The sequence below is a fragment of the Monodon monoceros genome, unplaced genomic scaffold, assembly GCF_005190385.1.
Source record: "Monodon monoceros isolate NGI ecotype Baffin Bay Population unplaced genomic scaffold, NGI_Narwhal_1 Super_Scaffold_13, whole genome shotgun sequence".
Taxonomy (NCBI): domain Eukaryota; kingdom Metazoa; phylum Chordata; class Mammalia; order Artiodactyla; family Monodontidae; genus Monodon; species Monodon monoceros.
This window is the reverse complement of record NW_021703769.1, coordinates 72,748,744-72,765,903: the sequence shown is the minus strand read 5'-3', so window position 1 is coordinate 72,765,903 and position 17,160 is coordinate 72,748,744. Positions and strand designations below refer to the sequence as shown.

Here is a 17,160-nt window from a genome sequence, read left to right as displayed (position 1 = left end):
CCAAAGAGAAGCTTAATTAGGTAGGGCCAAATCTCTGCAGAGAATCCCCAGTTACAGAAGCTGGGGAGGAAGGATATAATTAGAACCTGACTTTTTTTTTTTTTTTTTTAACAGAACAGCTCAAAAGGCCCCATTAAGAGAAGGACACTGAAAAACAGACAATCCATCCATATCCAGAACTCAGGACCCCAGAAATTTTACTTACCAGCATCATTTGCAAAACATGTAAAAACACACACTTCAGCCCCAGCTTGGGCACTTTTTTTCCCTTAGCTCTTTTCACACTTAAGCATTTGATATGTTGCAAAAGCAATTCTTTTTGCCTACTCTGCTACATTGTTTGCATTTGTTGTACGCTGAGTCTTTTGGAGGCAACAAAACTTTGAGGAAGCTGTGGGTTCGAACCCTGGTCCGGGAAGACCCCACATGCCGCAGAGCAGCTAAGCTCGTGCACCACAACTACTGAGCCTGAGCTCTAGAGCCCACGTGCCACAACTACTGAGCCTGCGTGCCTACAGTCCGTGCTCTGCAACAAGAGAAGCCACCGCAATGAGAAGCCCGCGCACCGCAACAAAGAGTAGCCCCTGCTCCCCGCAATTAGAGAAAGCCCGAGCACAGCAACAAAGACCCAATGCAGCCAAAAAATAAATAAATAAAAAGAAATTTTTTTGAAAAAGGTAAATAGCAGTGTTTTCACCTGATGGGGTCACCATGAAAAAGGCCAATGACTTTGGCTTCTGTTAAAGGAACTAGTAGCAATTCTCTACACGCTTTGCTTGGAAGTTCCACCCTCGGCACTGGTCGCTAAGTATGATGTTGCAAATAAACTGGTGAAACCTGAAGTCTCTTAAACTGTAACCCCTATATGGATATGGATGCCTGAGTCCATATTGAACAGCACCATCAACATGAGATCCCCTGGGGACTCCCAAGTCCTGGTGGAATCAGGGAGGATTTGAAAAAAAATGTAAAAATTCCCCATGAGCCAGGGTCTGATGAATGAATATACAAAGAACAAGGATGGACTTGGACGAAGACCCTTAAATCTCAGAGGAGTGACTCTCCCACGATAGCCCCAGATCATTTTGACTAAACGTTGCTAATTCCATTTGCTTTTAGTCCAGTTGACCATGTTTTATTTTACAAGCTGTGGGAGAGTTTCTTTTAAGGAAGAAACTCTTTTTTTTCTTTTTTCTGGAAATGTATCTCTGAAGTGATGACGGGAATTCATGGACATATACAACATGTGCTTTGCTCCAGGTTGTCAGAAATACCTCTACATACAAAGCAAGGTCGATTCAGGCCTGCAAAGACCCAGTGAGTCACAATCCATCAAGGCTGTAAGGACAGGGTTGGCACTCCACATACAACTGAACATCGCTGATAAAATATCTCTTTCCTGAACCAGCAAATAAAGGCCCACAGCTGCACTTGGTGGTTGGCACTGGGGTCCATTCACCATACGGTCACACTTATTATCATCCTTCCAACAAATCCAGCAGGATAACAGGACACAGCCATGTTCTTGCAATTAGTCTGCAGGCCAAGCAAACATCTCCCTACCAGGGTCTTCATCTATCTCTCCCAAAGACATCCTGCCCCCCTCCTATGTTTCCTTCTACTTGGTCTCTACTTCATGAGTATACCCAAGAGTCCCCAAAGCCCACCACTTTGAACCCTTTACACCTGGAATCAAGCTGTTTTTCAGAGGGGGAGAGTGTGTGTTGAAAACAACAAAATAAGAAGGCTCCTTCCTGGACCTTCAGCCAAGGCAGGAAGGTCACAGCCAGTTTTAGAGCAGGAAAGAATCTTAAGGATCATCAAATGCCGTCATTTTTCAGAACTGTTTAAATACAGTGAAACCCTTTTCCTCAATGTGATTGTATGTAGAAACCCAGTATGTAAGACAGAGAAAAGAAGCTGTTATAGCCAAATGATGGAATATGATTTGGCCATAAAAAGCAACGAAGTAGTGATACATGCCACAATATGGATGAACCCTACAAATATTACGCTAAGTGAAAGAAGCCCGTCACAAAGGACTGTTATTACATGATCCCATTTATATGAAACAGCCAGGAGAGGTCAGTCCATAGAGACAGAAAGTAGATGAGTGGTTGCCTAGGACTTGGTGGGGGATAGAGGGATTGGGAGGTGATGAATAAGAGGTACAGGGTTTCTCTTTGGATGGTGAAAATGTTCTAAAATTGATTATGCCATTGGTTGCACAAATCTGTGAATACACTCAAAGCCATTGAATTGTGTAAGTTACATGGGTGAATTTCATGGTGTGTGAATTCTTTCTCAACAAAGCTGTTCTGAAAGCAAAACAAAACCCTTCTCAGTGCTCCACCAGCCAGGCCCCCTTCCTCACCCTGCTCCCTCTAGAGGCCCCAGAACCACTTCTGCAGACCCCTAGAGGTCTACGGAATGTGGTTTGAAAAACCCTGATCTAGTTCAAGTTTCCACTCCTCAAAGGTAAACCAAGACATGAATCAAAGTCTTTCGACTCCAAGTGCAAGGGCCCTTAAACCCAAGATCTCCCTGATGAGCCCAGGCTCATCCCAGTGGGGGGACGCTGCAGGCCCGGGTCTCACCGTCCATGTCCAGGCGCTGCATTATGATGGCCAGCTCCACCTCACTCGGCATGTACCCCAACGAGCGCATGGCCATTCCCAGCTCCTGCTTGGAGATGAAGCCATTGCCGTCTCGGTCCAGAACCCGAAAGGCCTCTCGGATCTCTACAAGGGGAAAGCAAAGAAAGTCCAATGTCACAAGGTGTGGTCTACTGCATTGAAATGGTTGGCGATAGTTGGAAACTTCTAGCTGCTTTACAAATAGTGATGTGTCAAAACCCTTTAATCTGATAAAAAGGGTGGCCAAAGGAGGAACAAAAGAAAGGAAGAAAAAAAAGAGGGAGAGAAAAGGAGATGGGAGTAAAGGAAAGGGAGAGAAGAGGGATAAAAACAGAAGAACAGCTTTGGAAGGAGGAGATAACTGGCCCTGAGCATCTAACACACAGTAGCCGGTAAACAATTAAACGGTGGTCCCAGCTGGGAATTGTGTTAGCCGACACTTTCCCAACAAGGATGACGATTAGGTTTCAGCGGTGAGAAGACAGCTACTAGCTTGGACCGTCAGGAGGAAAGAGAATGAGATTCCCCTTTGCAGACTTACATTTCAGCTCCCTGCTGCCGCAGGAGCTGTGCCGAAAGCTTTCTCAACCTCCTAGGAGGACAGGAGTTAAGTACCCTGCTGGTTTTATTTCATTCCTCTAATTTACAGCTGTTTTATGGCCATAAACAACCTCAGATCAATAAGAGTGTCATTAAGAGCCCCAGAGCCACCTTTAATCACATTCTCTGGGGCTGGCAGAGAATTTGACTCTGCCATCAAGAAGGCCATTTCACCCAGCAGGGAAACTCCCATCCTCTTACCCCAACCAGAGCTGCTCTGCTTTCCACCCAGAGTGCCTCCCTCCAGAGCCCCACCTCTGCCGCCGCCGCCTGTTCGTCCTGGGTTGGCTGAGCATTTCCTAACACATCACACCCCTGCGAGGTAGGTCATGGGAATTCGATTGGAGATCACAGTCTGCGGATGAGAGGTACATCAATTGTCTCTGAGCTCCAGACAGCTTTGATTTGTCATCAATAAACCCAGTGTGAGCCCAGCTACAGCAGCTGCCAGTATTCATGAGGGCATTCAACAAGGAACACGGGAGTTAGGACTGCAGAGAAATCTGCCGGACATCGTGGTTCCCCTCCAGAGCCGCTCACTCCAGGTGGGAAGATAAGATCCAGGCAGAAATTTGCAGGAACTCTTCAAACTAATGCAAAATGCTGGCCCTAACCATTTACAGTCATCCCTTGGTATCGGCAGGGCAGCTGGCCCTCGAATCCATGGGTTCAGCATCCATGAAGGGTCAACTGTAGTTACCACTTCCCTAAATATGTGACTGTCCTCCCAGCAAACACATTGAACCCTTACCCGAGCAGGCTTTCCCTTTCCTATTTGTATTAATTTCCTGGGGCTGCTGTAATCAATCACACAAACGTGGTGGCTTAAATAACAGAAAGTTACTGTCTCACAGCCTGGAGGCCAAAACTCTCAAATCAGTATCACTGGGCCAAAATCAAGGTGGGGACAGACCCGTACTCCTCCAGAGGATCCAAGGAAGATTCTTTTCCTGCCTCTTCCTACAAGCTTACTTCCTTGGCGTGTGGCCGCATCACTCCAATAGCTAGCTGCTCTGTGATCACATCACCTTCTCGTCTTCTGTCTGTGATGTCCCTCTGCCTCCCACTTACAAGGACACTTGTGATTGCATTTAGGGACCACCGTATAATCCAGGATAATCTCCCCATCCCAGGATCCTTAATTTAAAGACATCTGCAAAGACCCTTTTTCCAAGGTGACATTTACAAGTTCCAGGGATGGGAATCTGATACCTTTGGGGGTTGTTTTTCAGCCCTCTACACTCTACCATCAAGTGCTTCCACCTGAAATACCTTGCAATCCTCTTTACCTGCCCAAATCATATCGGTCCTCCAAGACCAAGACGAGGGCAGCATATTTCACAAAAACACCTTTGCTCACCACAGCCAAGTTCCCTCACTGCCGACTGTCCAGCAGGTCATTTACTCCTCCCACGTGACACCGCGCACGTGCCAACTAGAAATAGGATGAAATCTTGGTGCAGAAATCACGGCTTCTCGGAGCTGCAAGCTCCTCATACATTTCATTCACAGCGGTATGTTCCCACCTACGCTCTGAAGGAGGCGCTAGATGGACAGCTGTTCAATGGACGATGGGTCTGAACAAATAAGCATCAGATATTAGCAGCAGATTCATTATTATCGGTACTAATTCAGCGCTCTGAATGCGCTACGTGAATAAATGTGTGCTCCGGCAGAGGGAAGCAGCCTGGGAGTCAAGACCCTGGGCTCCCAGCCAGGCATGTTAGCTAATTAGGTCTGCAGCCAAATACTGAGGCCTCGGTTTGTTCACGTGTAAATGAGCTGGGTTGGCCAAGAGAATCCTTAAGGTCCTTTGAGCCCCTTTCTAAGGATCTGTGCACATCGTTAAAGTGTTTAAGAGAAGAACAGGAAGCCTGTGTTCTCTTTCACACCCTACTGATCTGCTGTTCAAACACCCCTCTTTTTTCCATTGATGATATAGAAAACATTTTAGCCCTTTCCAAATTCTGAATTAAGAGGTTTGTCTGCATTTTGAGAATTTTCTCATCAATGCAACATGCCCAAGATTACCTAAAGCAGCCATATGTTTTCCTACCAGGTGCCAGGTGGCCCTAAAAGAGCTTAGAGCCACGGCTCAGCTTGAGATCACGTCACACAGTGCTCAAGGACACTGGGGCAGAGACCACGCCTCACTCAGCCCACATCTCGACGCCAAGGGCAGGAGGATACAGAGGGAGGTCTCCTGAGACGGGAGTCAGCCTACAAGGAAGTCCATCTAGCTCTGCCCTGCGACCAGGGCAGGCCTCTCCCTCAGCCTCAATGTCCCCATCCGAAAACTGGGTTGGGTCGGGTCTCCTTCCAGCCTCTATGATAGGGTTTTGTACATCAGGGCTGACACAAACTGTGCAACAGTAGAAAATGTCAGATGATGACAAGGGCCCTGCCTGGGGTCCCAGAAGAGGCTGGGGTCCCAGGTGGGCCAGCCTGGTGGTCAGCTTCAGGCTGAGCCCTGCCCCTTTTTCTCTGGACCACTTCTCTCCTGAGGTACCATCTCCTCTTCCCATTCCTCTGACTCAATCCTGAACTCTCTGGGCTGATGGTATCACTCCGAAGGATGGTCCCCTTCTGTTGACAGGGCCTGGCCTCACTCCTGTGGTCCCCTGCATGCCCTAGATCTTACCGGTGAAAGAGCCTGTATCCTTACACTGGTCACTCCAGAGAGGCCTGGTTGGGGATGTTTGAGAACTTGACCTGGAAATGAGGGCCTTGGTGGGTATGCCTCCCAATCCTCACCTTGCTGCCTGGGTTATGCCTAGGGTTGCCTCACCCCTGGGCTACTGGATTTGGTAAATCAGACCTCAGACAGGGGTCTCCTCAGAACTGCCCTGCTTGAAGGAACATGCTCCCTTGAGGCCTCAAACCCCCCTGGTTTACCTGTCTGCAGTCTCCAGGCTGGCCCTACTGTAGCCCAGGACAGGATGGGCAGGTACATCTCAGCTCTGAGTTCTGTTTTCTATGGCCCCCAAGTAAGTGGGACAAAGCCACTCTTCTCTGTTTGCAAAGAATATCTGCTCCCAGGGGGGCTTCCCTGGCGGTCCAGTGGTTAAGACTCCACACTTCCAGTGCAGGGGGCATGGGTTCGATCCCTGGTCAGGGAACTAAGATCCCATATGCCGTGCAGCACGGCCAGAAAAAAAAGCTGGAGCTCTGGAAAAAAAAAATCAGTAAAATTGATAACTCTTAAAAAAAAAAAAGAAACTATCAGTAAATTATTTTTAAAAAAAAAAGAATATCTGCTCCTGTGTGTGTGTGATGTGCGGGGGGGGGGGGGTCTGTGTGTCTGTATCTGCAGAGGCAGACAGAGCTCACTAACTTCGTTTTCTTTCAAAGTAGCAGAGAGGAGGGGAAAAAAAGTACAAAACTAGAAATCCATAATGGGAGCCTCTAGAGAGTTCATCTTTCCAGGGTAAGGAAAGCCCAGGAAACAAGACGCTTATTAGAAGGAAATGGGTCTTGCAGCCTGAGACACGTGATGTGTGCCTCATTTTATTTTTAATAGCAGAACAGGGTGTGAGAAATATGCCCATAGAACAGCGGAGACATGGGAGCAGGCTGGATCCCTCTGCCTCTGGCTACAGGCAGCCTGGGCACAGCACGAAGGGGCTCTGGCCACTTTCCACATCCTCGGGAAGTGGAGACCACAGATCAAGTTTTTGGGAACAACTCAGTAACGTGGTGTGCTTTCCACTGGAATGTATACCCTCTTTAGGTGAAAGTCCCTTGTGCTTTGGAGTGATATAAGCATGACGTGCTTTCGGTCTTTGATTCAATCTCAGCCTCACGAAGCATGTGCATACCAGGCACCAGCACGGCCGGCTCCGCCCTCTCCAAGGTGACTTCGTGGACCACAGAGGGGCATCCATGATGCTCATGGAGCCTGTCCAACTGTCATTGTGCGGAATATGAAAGGAAACGCGGTAAGACACATCTTCTGAAAAAAAGGAATCCACTCTCTGCCTGTGCAATCTCCCAGAAGCAAAGTCTACATTCCCACAGGGACCTGGGCCTCTCCTCCCTGGAGTGAGGTTGATGTCCTGGAGCAAAGCAAGGCCTGGGATAGAAATGATCCTGTTTTAGAGAACAAGAGATGTACTGCTAATTATGCCAGCAAGTCTATTTTCTCAAAAATACGTGCAGCCACCACCGGTACCCCCTGCATCTGGACCCAGTGCCCTCTGAGAACCATGCTTTGGTTCTGTGATGCTCCCTATGTCAGAGCCAATTCAGGCAGGAGCGACGGCAGAGGTGCGGCGATCATGCAGAACAGACTCATCAATCAGGCCACCCCAGCAGAGTGTGTATCAGATGAAACCCAGACACCAGGCAGAGTCAATATTCATTGGCTAATGTTCTAGCTCTGAAGAATCAGCTGAAATTCATTGTGCTAACTGGCAAACTCAAATTAGCAACGAAGAACAATTTTTCCTATCTCAATCCCCGCTAGCTGTGAAATCTGTTTATTCTCCACAAAAAGGTATGTTTGGGAAGCATATGGGATTTTAACCACAAAATGTGAGGGCTTTATGAATGAACAAGATGCTTTCTGTTGATAAATGCCATTGAGAAACTGCAAAACTGGAGAGAGACGCAGCTCAGCAAGGCTAGGCCAGGCAATTATTAAATACCAACACAAACGCACCAGAAAATATAAGACACAAGTCTGGAGGTCTTTATTCGGGAGAAATAATAGAACGGGGGCTGAGCTAATGACAAAAGGTTTAGAAAAGTTTCCTCCTTCTCTATGAAAGACAAAAAATGAATACGTAGAGCTCATTAATTCACTCACTGAAGAGTTGCTGCTTATTTATTATATGCCAGATGCGATGCTAAGATAGAAAGGTAGCCAAAAAAACTTTCCAGGCTCCGAGAAGTTTACGTTCCAGTTGGAGAGACAGAGGGGTGACCAGATACTCGTAACAGAGAACAACAAGCACAGTAATACAAGTCTACACAAATCTCATGGAAGTCCTTCCTTAGGACAAAGACACAGTTCTGTGAAAGGGTTACACTTGGATCTTTTGAATCTTAAGGCCTCGGAGAGAAGGGAAAGGAGGCTGAGTGGAGAAAGTGCACCAAGATGGGCGTGTTGAACGCACTGGCTGCATGGTGGCTGTAGAAACATCGAGAGATGAGGGTGGAGAAGTGTGCCAGGGCAAGATTGAAAGAGACTTCGAAGCCACCTGGGCTTTAACCTGCAGGCCAGGTGTTGGCAAACGATGGTCTGTGGCCAAATCTGGCCCACCACCTTGTGTGTCGATAAAGTTTTATTGGAACACAGCCACGCCCATTCATTGACAAATGGTTGCCCATTTTCAGCGGCTCTTGGACCACACAATAAGAACTGAGTCATTGTGACGGGGACAGTTTGGCTCACCAAGCCTAAAATAGTTATACTTTGGCTTTTTAAAGTTTGTGAACCCCTGCTGTAGGCCACAGAGAGCCCTTAATGGTTTTAAATTTCTAAAAAAGAGAGAGAGAGAGAAAGGATCAGATTGGTTCGTAAACTGAGGGCTCTGGCATCAGGGTGGTGAAGACTAGAGTGACAAGGGATGAGAGGCAGAGCCCTCACCTGGAGACGAAGGGGAGATGAGGGGCCCAGAGCTACCTCCAGAGCTGCTGGGAGGGGGACCAAGAGACTTCTGAGCGGTCCAGGGCTCAGGTGTCCCGGGTTTAGGGGAGGGACGATTTGAGGATGATGCTGAGGTTTCTAGTTTGCCTGATGGGGTGAGCAGTGATGATATTAACTGACAGCAAATTCAGAAAGAAGCACAGGATTTCAGGGAGGGAGGGAGGGGACGTGGTATTTTGGCCACGTGGAGTCCAGGGCTCTGAGAGATACCCAAGCAGTCAGGCCTGGTGAATACATGGAAATACACGACTAGCCTTTGAAGACAGTGATACTGAAAATACAGTGAGGATGGAAAATGGGAATAGAATGACCATAATTGCATACAAGATGCTGGTTCAACCCCGGTGTGGGTTTTAGTGTGAATGGGTTCCAATTTAATTATAATCTATTGGTCTGCAAATACAACTAATTGGTTTCAGCAATTAGGGAACACAGAGGTGAGAGCTCAGACAGCAAGGGAGGTGGGGCCCTGAAGGAGGAAGGAAGACTGCTGGGAGAAGGCAGGGATGCAGTGGGAACTCGGAAGTGTCCCGCATTTAACAGAGTTGTGGCCACACAGAGGGGGGCGACGTTGGGGTTACGATGCTGCTTTGTATCATACACTTTCTAACCTGGCTTTTTTTTCTTGGTACGTTTTCAAAAGGGTTAAAGGATCCTCACTCCTAGGTTATTTGCTATTTGAGATGTGATTGCATCCATTGCAATAAATGCTCACTAACTGACTGTCCCTCCCTGAGAGCATAACAGTAGCTGTGATCTACGGTTAGAATCCAGGGTTGAGCAGGGCTCCTGCAGGTTCCCTGGCCCCAGGCTCACCGTGAGCCCCTGTTAACCCTGGGGGCAGGCAAGAGGCCGTGTTGAAAAAATAATTCAAAGGCCCTGTGCTCAAGGCTGGTGGGACACTGATTCAAGGTTCATACTGTGGATCTCTGGTGTCACCACGCTCCTGGCCTTTTTCCTTACCTGTTGCCTCAAATGATACCTTGAATTCAAAAATAACGCCAACTAGCCTTCCCTAGCTAGCATTCAGAAAGAAAAGCATGTCAGTAACTTATTAGGTAGAGAAATTACACAGACGAAGTAGCCCAAGTCATGAAAAATAACTAATCATTCTCTCCTAATGTAGGGTGGCACCAGGTGGTCAGAAAGCCAGGGGCATTTCTCAGGGTTTAGGAGCTAAAACAGAGTTTATCTGTCCCCAAAGTTTACACCTCCACAGATGAAGCTGAATTGATTTTAGCATACCAGGTCCGTTAAAGCTATTGGAAAATTCCCCAACAGCAAAAGAACAAAGCAAATGAGAACTGAAACTCACAATGAAAGCCCATCTGGGCCATGGGCACCCAGTGATGGACTGAACGCTCCATAGGGCTGAAAGGAGAACCATTAAAATGATTTGAATATGGATGAGAGTGATCATTGCTGGAGGGTCTCTCTACTGAAAAACAGGGTGATGAGCAAAGAGAAAGGAAGAGCACATCTATCAAGACTGCAGTTTTCTTTGTCTTGAGAGGTTCTGGACTTGACCTCTGGGAATGGGGACAACCCCCTCAAAAGACCAGAGCTAGACCGACAGGGGAATGCTACATTTTTCAGTTTATACATTAGTTGATGCTTCTTATGAAAAATGCCCCCAAAATGTATGAAGAAAAAAATTATCTGTAATTCACTGGTCAGCAATAACCACTGTTAACATATTAGGGCATTTTATTCCAAACTTTTTTTAAGTACAGATATTCCTAAACTGGGCTCATGCTCTCTCTATAGCTTTATATCATTGTTTTTTTCATTTAACACACTATCATTTCAATCTTCCATATTGTTAGCTAGGCTTTAAAACATCATTTTCGATGGTTACATAGTATCTCACATTAAATCACGACAGCCAAATTGATGTCACCAAACTCCTAGTGTGGGACATTTAGATCAGTTCTGATTTTAAATAATACCACAATGTAAATCTTTGTACATAAATCTTCACGTCTTTTGATGATCATCTCCTTAAGATGATATCTTAGGAACACAAGTATTGGGTCGAAGGGCAGTTTTTTTTTTTACGGTGCTTAACACATATTGCCAAGTTGTCCTCTATGACCCGTTTCTACTCACATCACTTCTGAGACCAAATGTGTGGGGTTTTTTTCCCACACCAACTAATTCTCCAGCTCTCTGGATGCCAATAAGCTGGTGTCCAGTGATTTAACCCAGCTCTGACACTAACTACTCAGAGTAAGCGCAGACCCCAAAGGGGAAGTCCCACAAAACTGTCCTCACTTCAGACGCCAGCCACCAGTCTAGGCCACGTGGACTTGTGACCAACCAGCTATAAAGTCAAGGGTTCCCACAACTCCTCTTCAGATTCGATAATTTGCTAGAATAGCTCACAGAATTCAGGAAAGCTCTTTACTTACATTGACTGGTTCATTATAAAGGGTAGAACTCAGGAAGAGCCAAATGGAGGAAATGCATAGGGCCAGGTATGGGGGCGGGGTATGGTTTGCACAGAGCTTCCATATTCTTTCTGGACACCACCCTCCCAGCACCTCCATGTATTCACCAATCTGGAAGCTCTCCAAACCCCATCATTTAGGGTTTTTAATGAAGGTTCCATTATGTAAGCCTGGTTGTTTGAATCATTGGCTATTGACAACAGAACTCAATCTCTAGCCCCTCTCCTCTCCCTGGAAGTCACTGGATGGGGCTAAAAGTTCCAACCTTCTAATCATGCTTTGGTCTTTCTGGCCACCAGCCCCCATCCTAAAGCTATCTAAGGACACCAGCCACCAGTCATCTCATTAGCATACAAAGGACACTCTCATCACTCCAGAGGTTCCTAGGGTTTCAGAAGTTTGGGGCAGGAACCAGGGAAGAAGACCAACCATATATATTTCTTTTTTTTTTTTTTTTTTTTTTTGCGGTATGTGGGCCTCTCACTGTTGTGGCCTCTCCCGTTGTGGAGCACAGGCTCCGGACGTGCAGGCTCAGCGGCCATGGCTCACGGGCCCAGCCGCTCCGCGGCATGTGGGATCTTCCCGGACCGGGTCACGAACCCGTGTCCCCTGCATCGGCAGGCGGACTCTCAACCACTGCGCCACCAGGGAAGCCCCATATATATTTCTTATACAATATCACACTCTCCAAAAAGGCAGTATCAGTTATCAGGGTCCTCCATTTTGCATCATTTTTATGCACAGAAACCCAATCTCCTCTGAGATGTACCTTTCATCTAGCTATGCCGAAGTTCAAGATCCAGATGATTACAAAGGGAGGCTTCAAGGAAGAGGGGACGATTCAGATATTGCCTGAAAAAGACCTGCAGGGTAATCGCAGGACCCTGGGTGGATCTCACACTCAGCACGGGACCAGGCCCAAAGGAGGTGCCCAGGAAACACCCACACTCATGGCTGAGATGAGGAAACCGAGGCTCAGAGAGGGGAAAGGGGCTCCCCTAACGTGGGAGGAGGAGGGATGAGAGGGGAGAGACCCACCCTCCTGAGTCCAGACCAGGACTGCTTCCAGGGCAGGATGCTGGGTAGTTCTTCCTAAGAGGAGATGGACCATCTCCCACAGTCCAGCTGACTAGCCAGCATCCTGGGGACAAACCTGGTGCTTCTCCCCAGAAGGAGTCATTTCTCACATGGCAACAAGCACCTTCTCAGGGAAATAGCCCAAGGCAGAAAACAGGCATCGCACCGTTTGGCACGTAAGGCAATACTGCATGGATCTGCAAGCAGCAAACTGAGTGGAATTTATCTGTGAGCATGGTAATAATCAATACAATTAATTTTTCATAAAGTCACACCGCTCCTAAGCTGAATATCCTGAGATGAGAGAAAAATCAGGTTCTGAGCAAACAAGATCATTTTGTGGATTTAACACTGATATGGAGGCCGGAAGAGCAAGTTCCAGAAATAAAACAGAAGTAAATTGAATGGCGAGGAGAGGGCCTCTCAGGCATGGCTCACACCCCCTCCCCTCCCTGGGGTCTTAGGAATCATCAAAGCTACGTTTATCTTTGCATTGTTCAATTTAACTCAACCTTACAAATATTTCTCGGGCACCGACTGTGTGTCAGACACCCTTCTAGGTGCCAGGTCCTAGGTAACCAAGGTATAAGGCAAACAGGACATGGGTTGGGAAGAGGTGGGGCCCACACGGAGCCCCCAGTGGGAAGGGACTGTGGAGGACAGCTTGGTGGCTGGGCCTCAGATTTTTTTCTGGATCTCTCAGAGTATTATTCTAGAAACCAAGTCTTTTCCCTGACCTCTGGAATTTCTCCTGGGCTGAAAAAAAAAAAAAAAAAGAACTTTCTAACAGAAAACCAACAACTAAATCCAAGAAAACATGAGGGCTCTTTTTGGTTTTGCTTTTTAATGAGGCAAAAATTATTTTTAAAGGCAACACAGCTTTGGGTTTTTTGTTTGTTTAAATTTTATTGGAGTGGAGTTGATTTACAATGTTGTGCTAGTTTCAGGTGTACAGCAAAGTGATTCTGTTATACATATATTTACATATATTCATTCTTTTTCAGATTCTTTTCTCATATAGGTTATCACAGAATACTAGTAGAGTTCCCTGTGCTATACAGTAGGTCCTTGTTGGTTATCTATCTTATATATAGTAGTGTGTGGTAACCATAAGTTTATTTTCAATATATGCAAGTCTGTTTCTGTTTTGTAAATAAGTTCATTTGTATCATTTTTAAAATTAGATTCCACATGAGTGTTATCATACGGTATTTGTCTTTCTCTGTCTGTCTTACTTCACTCAGTATGATAATCTCTAGGTCCATCCATGTTGCAATACAGCTTTGTTTTGATTGTGTCAATCCAGGCTTGGGGAGAAGATGCAGGGCAGCCAGTGCACCGGACTCAAGAGGACCCAGGAAGGAGGCCTGGAGTTGGCGGTGAGGTTGACTCAGGCCCTACTATGTGACCCAGATGCTTCTGTTTGCCACTAGGTAAGGGCAACCTCTAGAAAGCCCAGCACCCAGCCCACCCTTTAATGACGCATGGAAGAGGGCTAGACAAAGACAGCAAAAGGGCATGTCATGGGGCCCTTCAGAGCAAAGTACCTATGGAAATATCACACTTTGTTATTAAAATTGATGCTTCATAGCCACTCCCTAGCCAGGATAGCACACAGCCTTTAAAATTCCAATCCACAGTAAGAAATGCACAGTACATCATGACAGATGCAAAATATAGTTATAATGTATACTGGGGAGGTGAATGAGCATATTAGGTTGAACCATATAAAATTGCTTTTGTATAGATAAAAAAATGGTCAAACAGTAGCAATTTCTTCTGGCTCCAACTACTATGTAAGAGCTAAACCTACTGTGGGCTTAACTATACCAGGCACTGCTCTGAGTGTTCTTTGTATGTTAGCTCATTTATTCCCGGCAACAACCCACGGAACGTTGCCCTTCACCTGAGGCCACGTGGTTCTAAGTGTCAGGGCAGTGATTTGAATCCAGGCCTGCTGGCCAGAGTGCGCACTCCTCAACTTCACACTCTACCTCTTCAAACACATGCTTCCTGAGAAGGACACACCCTTCCCACCTGGGACACACTCTATTTTCTAGTCTATTTCTTTCTCCTTATTTTTTTTTTTCCTGCACACTCCAATCAGTGAATTTGATCTCCCTACTCATGCATGGTTCAGGCCCCACTCTTGGAGAAGCTCTGACCTCACCCATGTCTCAGCTTCCCCACTGCAGCCTCTATCTCACTATTACTCTCTGGTACACCCCCTTCTTGTTACAACTTCAGACTCTCCCTAGCAGCCTCCCAAGCTCGTCCTAGAATGCCCCAGGCATCTCTCTGTCTCTCCTGAATCAATGCCCTCCTCCATCATGGCGGCTGTCATGGGACCATCTCATTTCCTATTTCTGCACTGAGCAGTTAGCTCTCATTCACTGCCACAAAGCAGCACATGCTACCCAGCTTTGTACCACTGTCTACTTAAACAACCATCTTTCTTGGGTCCCAGGGGGATGTTACATTCTGGAAGGCTAGAGAAAAGTCTTTGTTTTTGGAACCCCCGTAGGCCAACCAATCTTATGACGTAAGACCTGCCGAGTGACAGATTTAGTCCTTGCAGGTCTAAGACCTCCCAGCTGCACCTCGCCTGCCCCTGCCCCCTGCCCTGTGCCCCCTGCCCCCTGCCCCTTCTGTAACAACCTCAGCCACAGGATGTAAGCAGCTTTGGGCAGGAAAGAGCTCTTTGCAGGGGGTCCCTTTGTCTTCCCACTAACCTTAAATCAGTCACCCCCTCATCTCCGGGTCCTAGCACACCTTCCAAATCTTTTGATCACACAATACCTTGCCTAACTTGTTGGTTCTTTCCGTAGATCAAAGAAGTAGAAATGAAGAATAAGTAATTAACAGATGACCAGATCTCTTCCCCAGCTTCCCCTTCAGTAATCTCGTGAACAAACTGTGTGAACAAGAAAGCATCCAAAGAAAAGTCACAGGAAGTGGACAAGCCCGCACACCATGGGGGATGGCAATGACTCTGACCCCCAATCTCAATGATTAACTGAAATTATTTCCTTTCTTCCCTTTAAAAGCTTTCATGGCTGAGCAGACTCTAGAGAGATGGTTTCTGGGAGACACTGAGTCCACCTTCTCCCCAGATTTCCGGCATTCTGATTAAAAGCAACTTTCCTTTCTACCGACGTTAATCTCTCTCACGAGTATTGATTTTTTGAGCGTCAAACAGCCGGACCTGAGTTCAGTACCAAGATTCGGTGGGGGGCAGAAGCAGGCAGATTCCGTCAGCCACAAGGATTTACCCGTTTTACAGACCAAAGCCTAATAGAACAAGAGGACAGTGACGGTCACACGTGTATAGCTTGACTTGTCTGCTCCTAATTCATCCATGTTGTAGTCTCTTAGGCCAAAGCATCTCCAGCACCTAAAACAGGGCCCAAAAGACACGCTCAGTCCATGAAATGAAAATTCTCCTAAAGTCATCTTCCAAACAATTCATGGCACTGAGACTCAGGGCAAAATGACAAATGGTGGAAGTTGCAGGAACTGTCTGGAATCCAGAAAAGAATTCCCCTTCTGTTGTGGAATTTTTCAATTTTAACTCTTATCAGACCTGTCCTTCTTTTGCTCACAGGCAAGGGCGCACGTAAACATGGCCCAAGTCTTGTTTCTCGTAGCCTGGCAAATACAGCTGCCCTGGACTTGTTGCCTAGAGAAAGGTAGGTAGTCAGATGGAATTCAAGACAACGTGAGCCCAAGCCCCGCACTCAACTGTGCAGAGGAAAAGACACAGGTTCGGACTGATTCACAGCCACTCGGGGGAAGCCCACGGAGCGACCCCCTCCTTCAGCTCACCAAACTCCTGCACACCTCCCTGCTGCATTGCTTCCTACTCCACTGTGCCTTCCTGATCATTGATAAAGGGCCTGGATATGAAGAGATTGTTCTCCACTGCAGCTGACATAGATATCCCATTATCAACAGAAAGCAATTTATTTGCTTAAAATTGCCAACTCTCGCATTTTGTTTTAATGTGCTGGTTCTCTATCAAATTAAGTCTGGACCTCTGAAAAGACTATTTGCAAACCTGGCACTGGCTCCAGTTTGAGAAATAAAACTGAAATCAGCTGAGGCAGACTGATCCTGCGCCAACCCTCCAATATTACAAGGGCAGCTCAGGAAAGGGGGGAAATTGCTTTAGGAATTCTACCCAGACACTTAATCCTAAGGGAGTCACAAGAGAAGAAGCCAACTATCCCAGAACACACAGGTGCACACACATGCACACACAAATCATTCCAGATTTCTCTTCAAGAAGAGGTGACCTGTCTGGGAGTCAAGGAGAAGCGCCACGTCTGGTCGTGTGGATTTCCCGATCATGGAGGCCAACAGTGTGATAAAGGCAACATTTCAATCCATGGAGAAAAAGAAAGATGGCTTCATATAGAGGGCTGTAATGATGAGCTGAGAACTTGGAAAATATTAAGTTACAACTATACATCACACCATCTACCCAAATCTACTTCTGAGAAATTAAAGTATAGAGGGAATTAAAACAGTAATAATTAGACAACAAAAGAAGTTCTTTCTAAAGAACTGAAGGCTGGGAATTCCCTGGCAGTCCAGTGGTTAGGACTTGGCGCTTTCACTGCCGAGCGCCTGGATTCAATCCCTGGTCGGGGAGCTAAGATCTTGCAAGCTGCTTGGTGCACACAAAAAAAACAAAAAACAAAAAACGAAAAAAAAAGAATAATAAAGGACTGAAGGCAGATTGATA

The 17,160-nt window shown here is 46.6% G+C and overlaps 1 protein-coding gene across 8 annotated transcripts in view; it reads right to left on the bottom strand.

Annotated features, from left to right (window-relative positions):
• The window catches only part of CALN1 (calneuron 1), a 474,033-nt gene that overhangs the window by 221,500 nt on the left and 235,373 nt on the right, over nt 1-17,160 (bottom strand). For all 8 annotated transcript variants that reach the window (XM_029221329.1, XM_029221327.1, XM_029221330.1 and 5 more), the window contains one exon: nt 2,598-2,741. In XM_029221329.1, the coding sequence (XP_029077162.1) occupies nt 2,598-2,741 (144 nt within the window). The remainder of the gene's footprint in view (nt 1-2,597; nt 2,742-17,160) is intronic.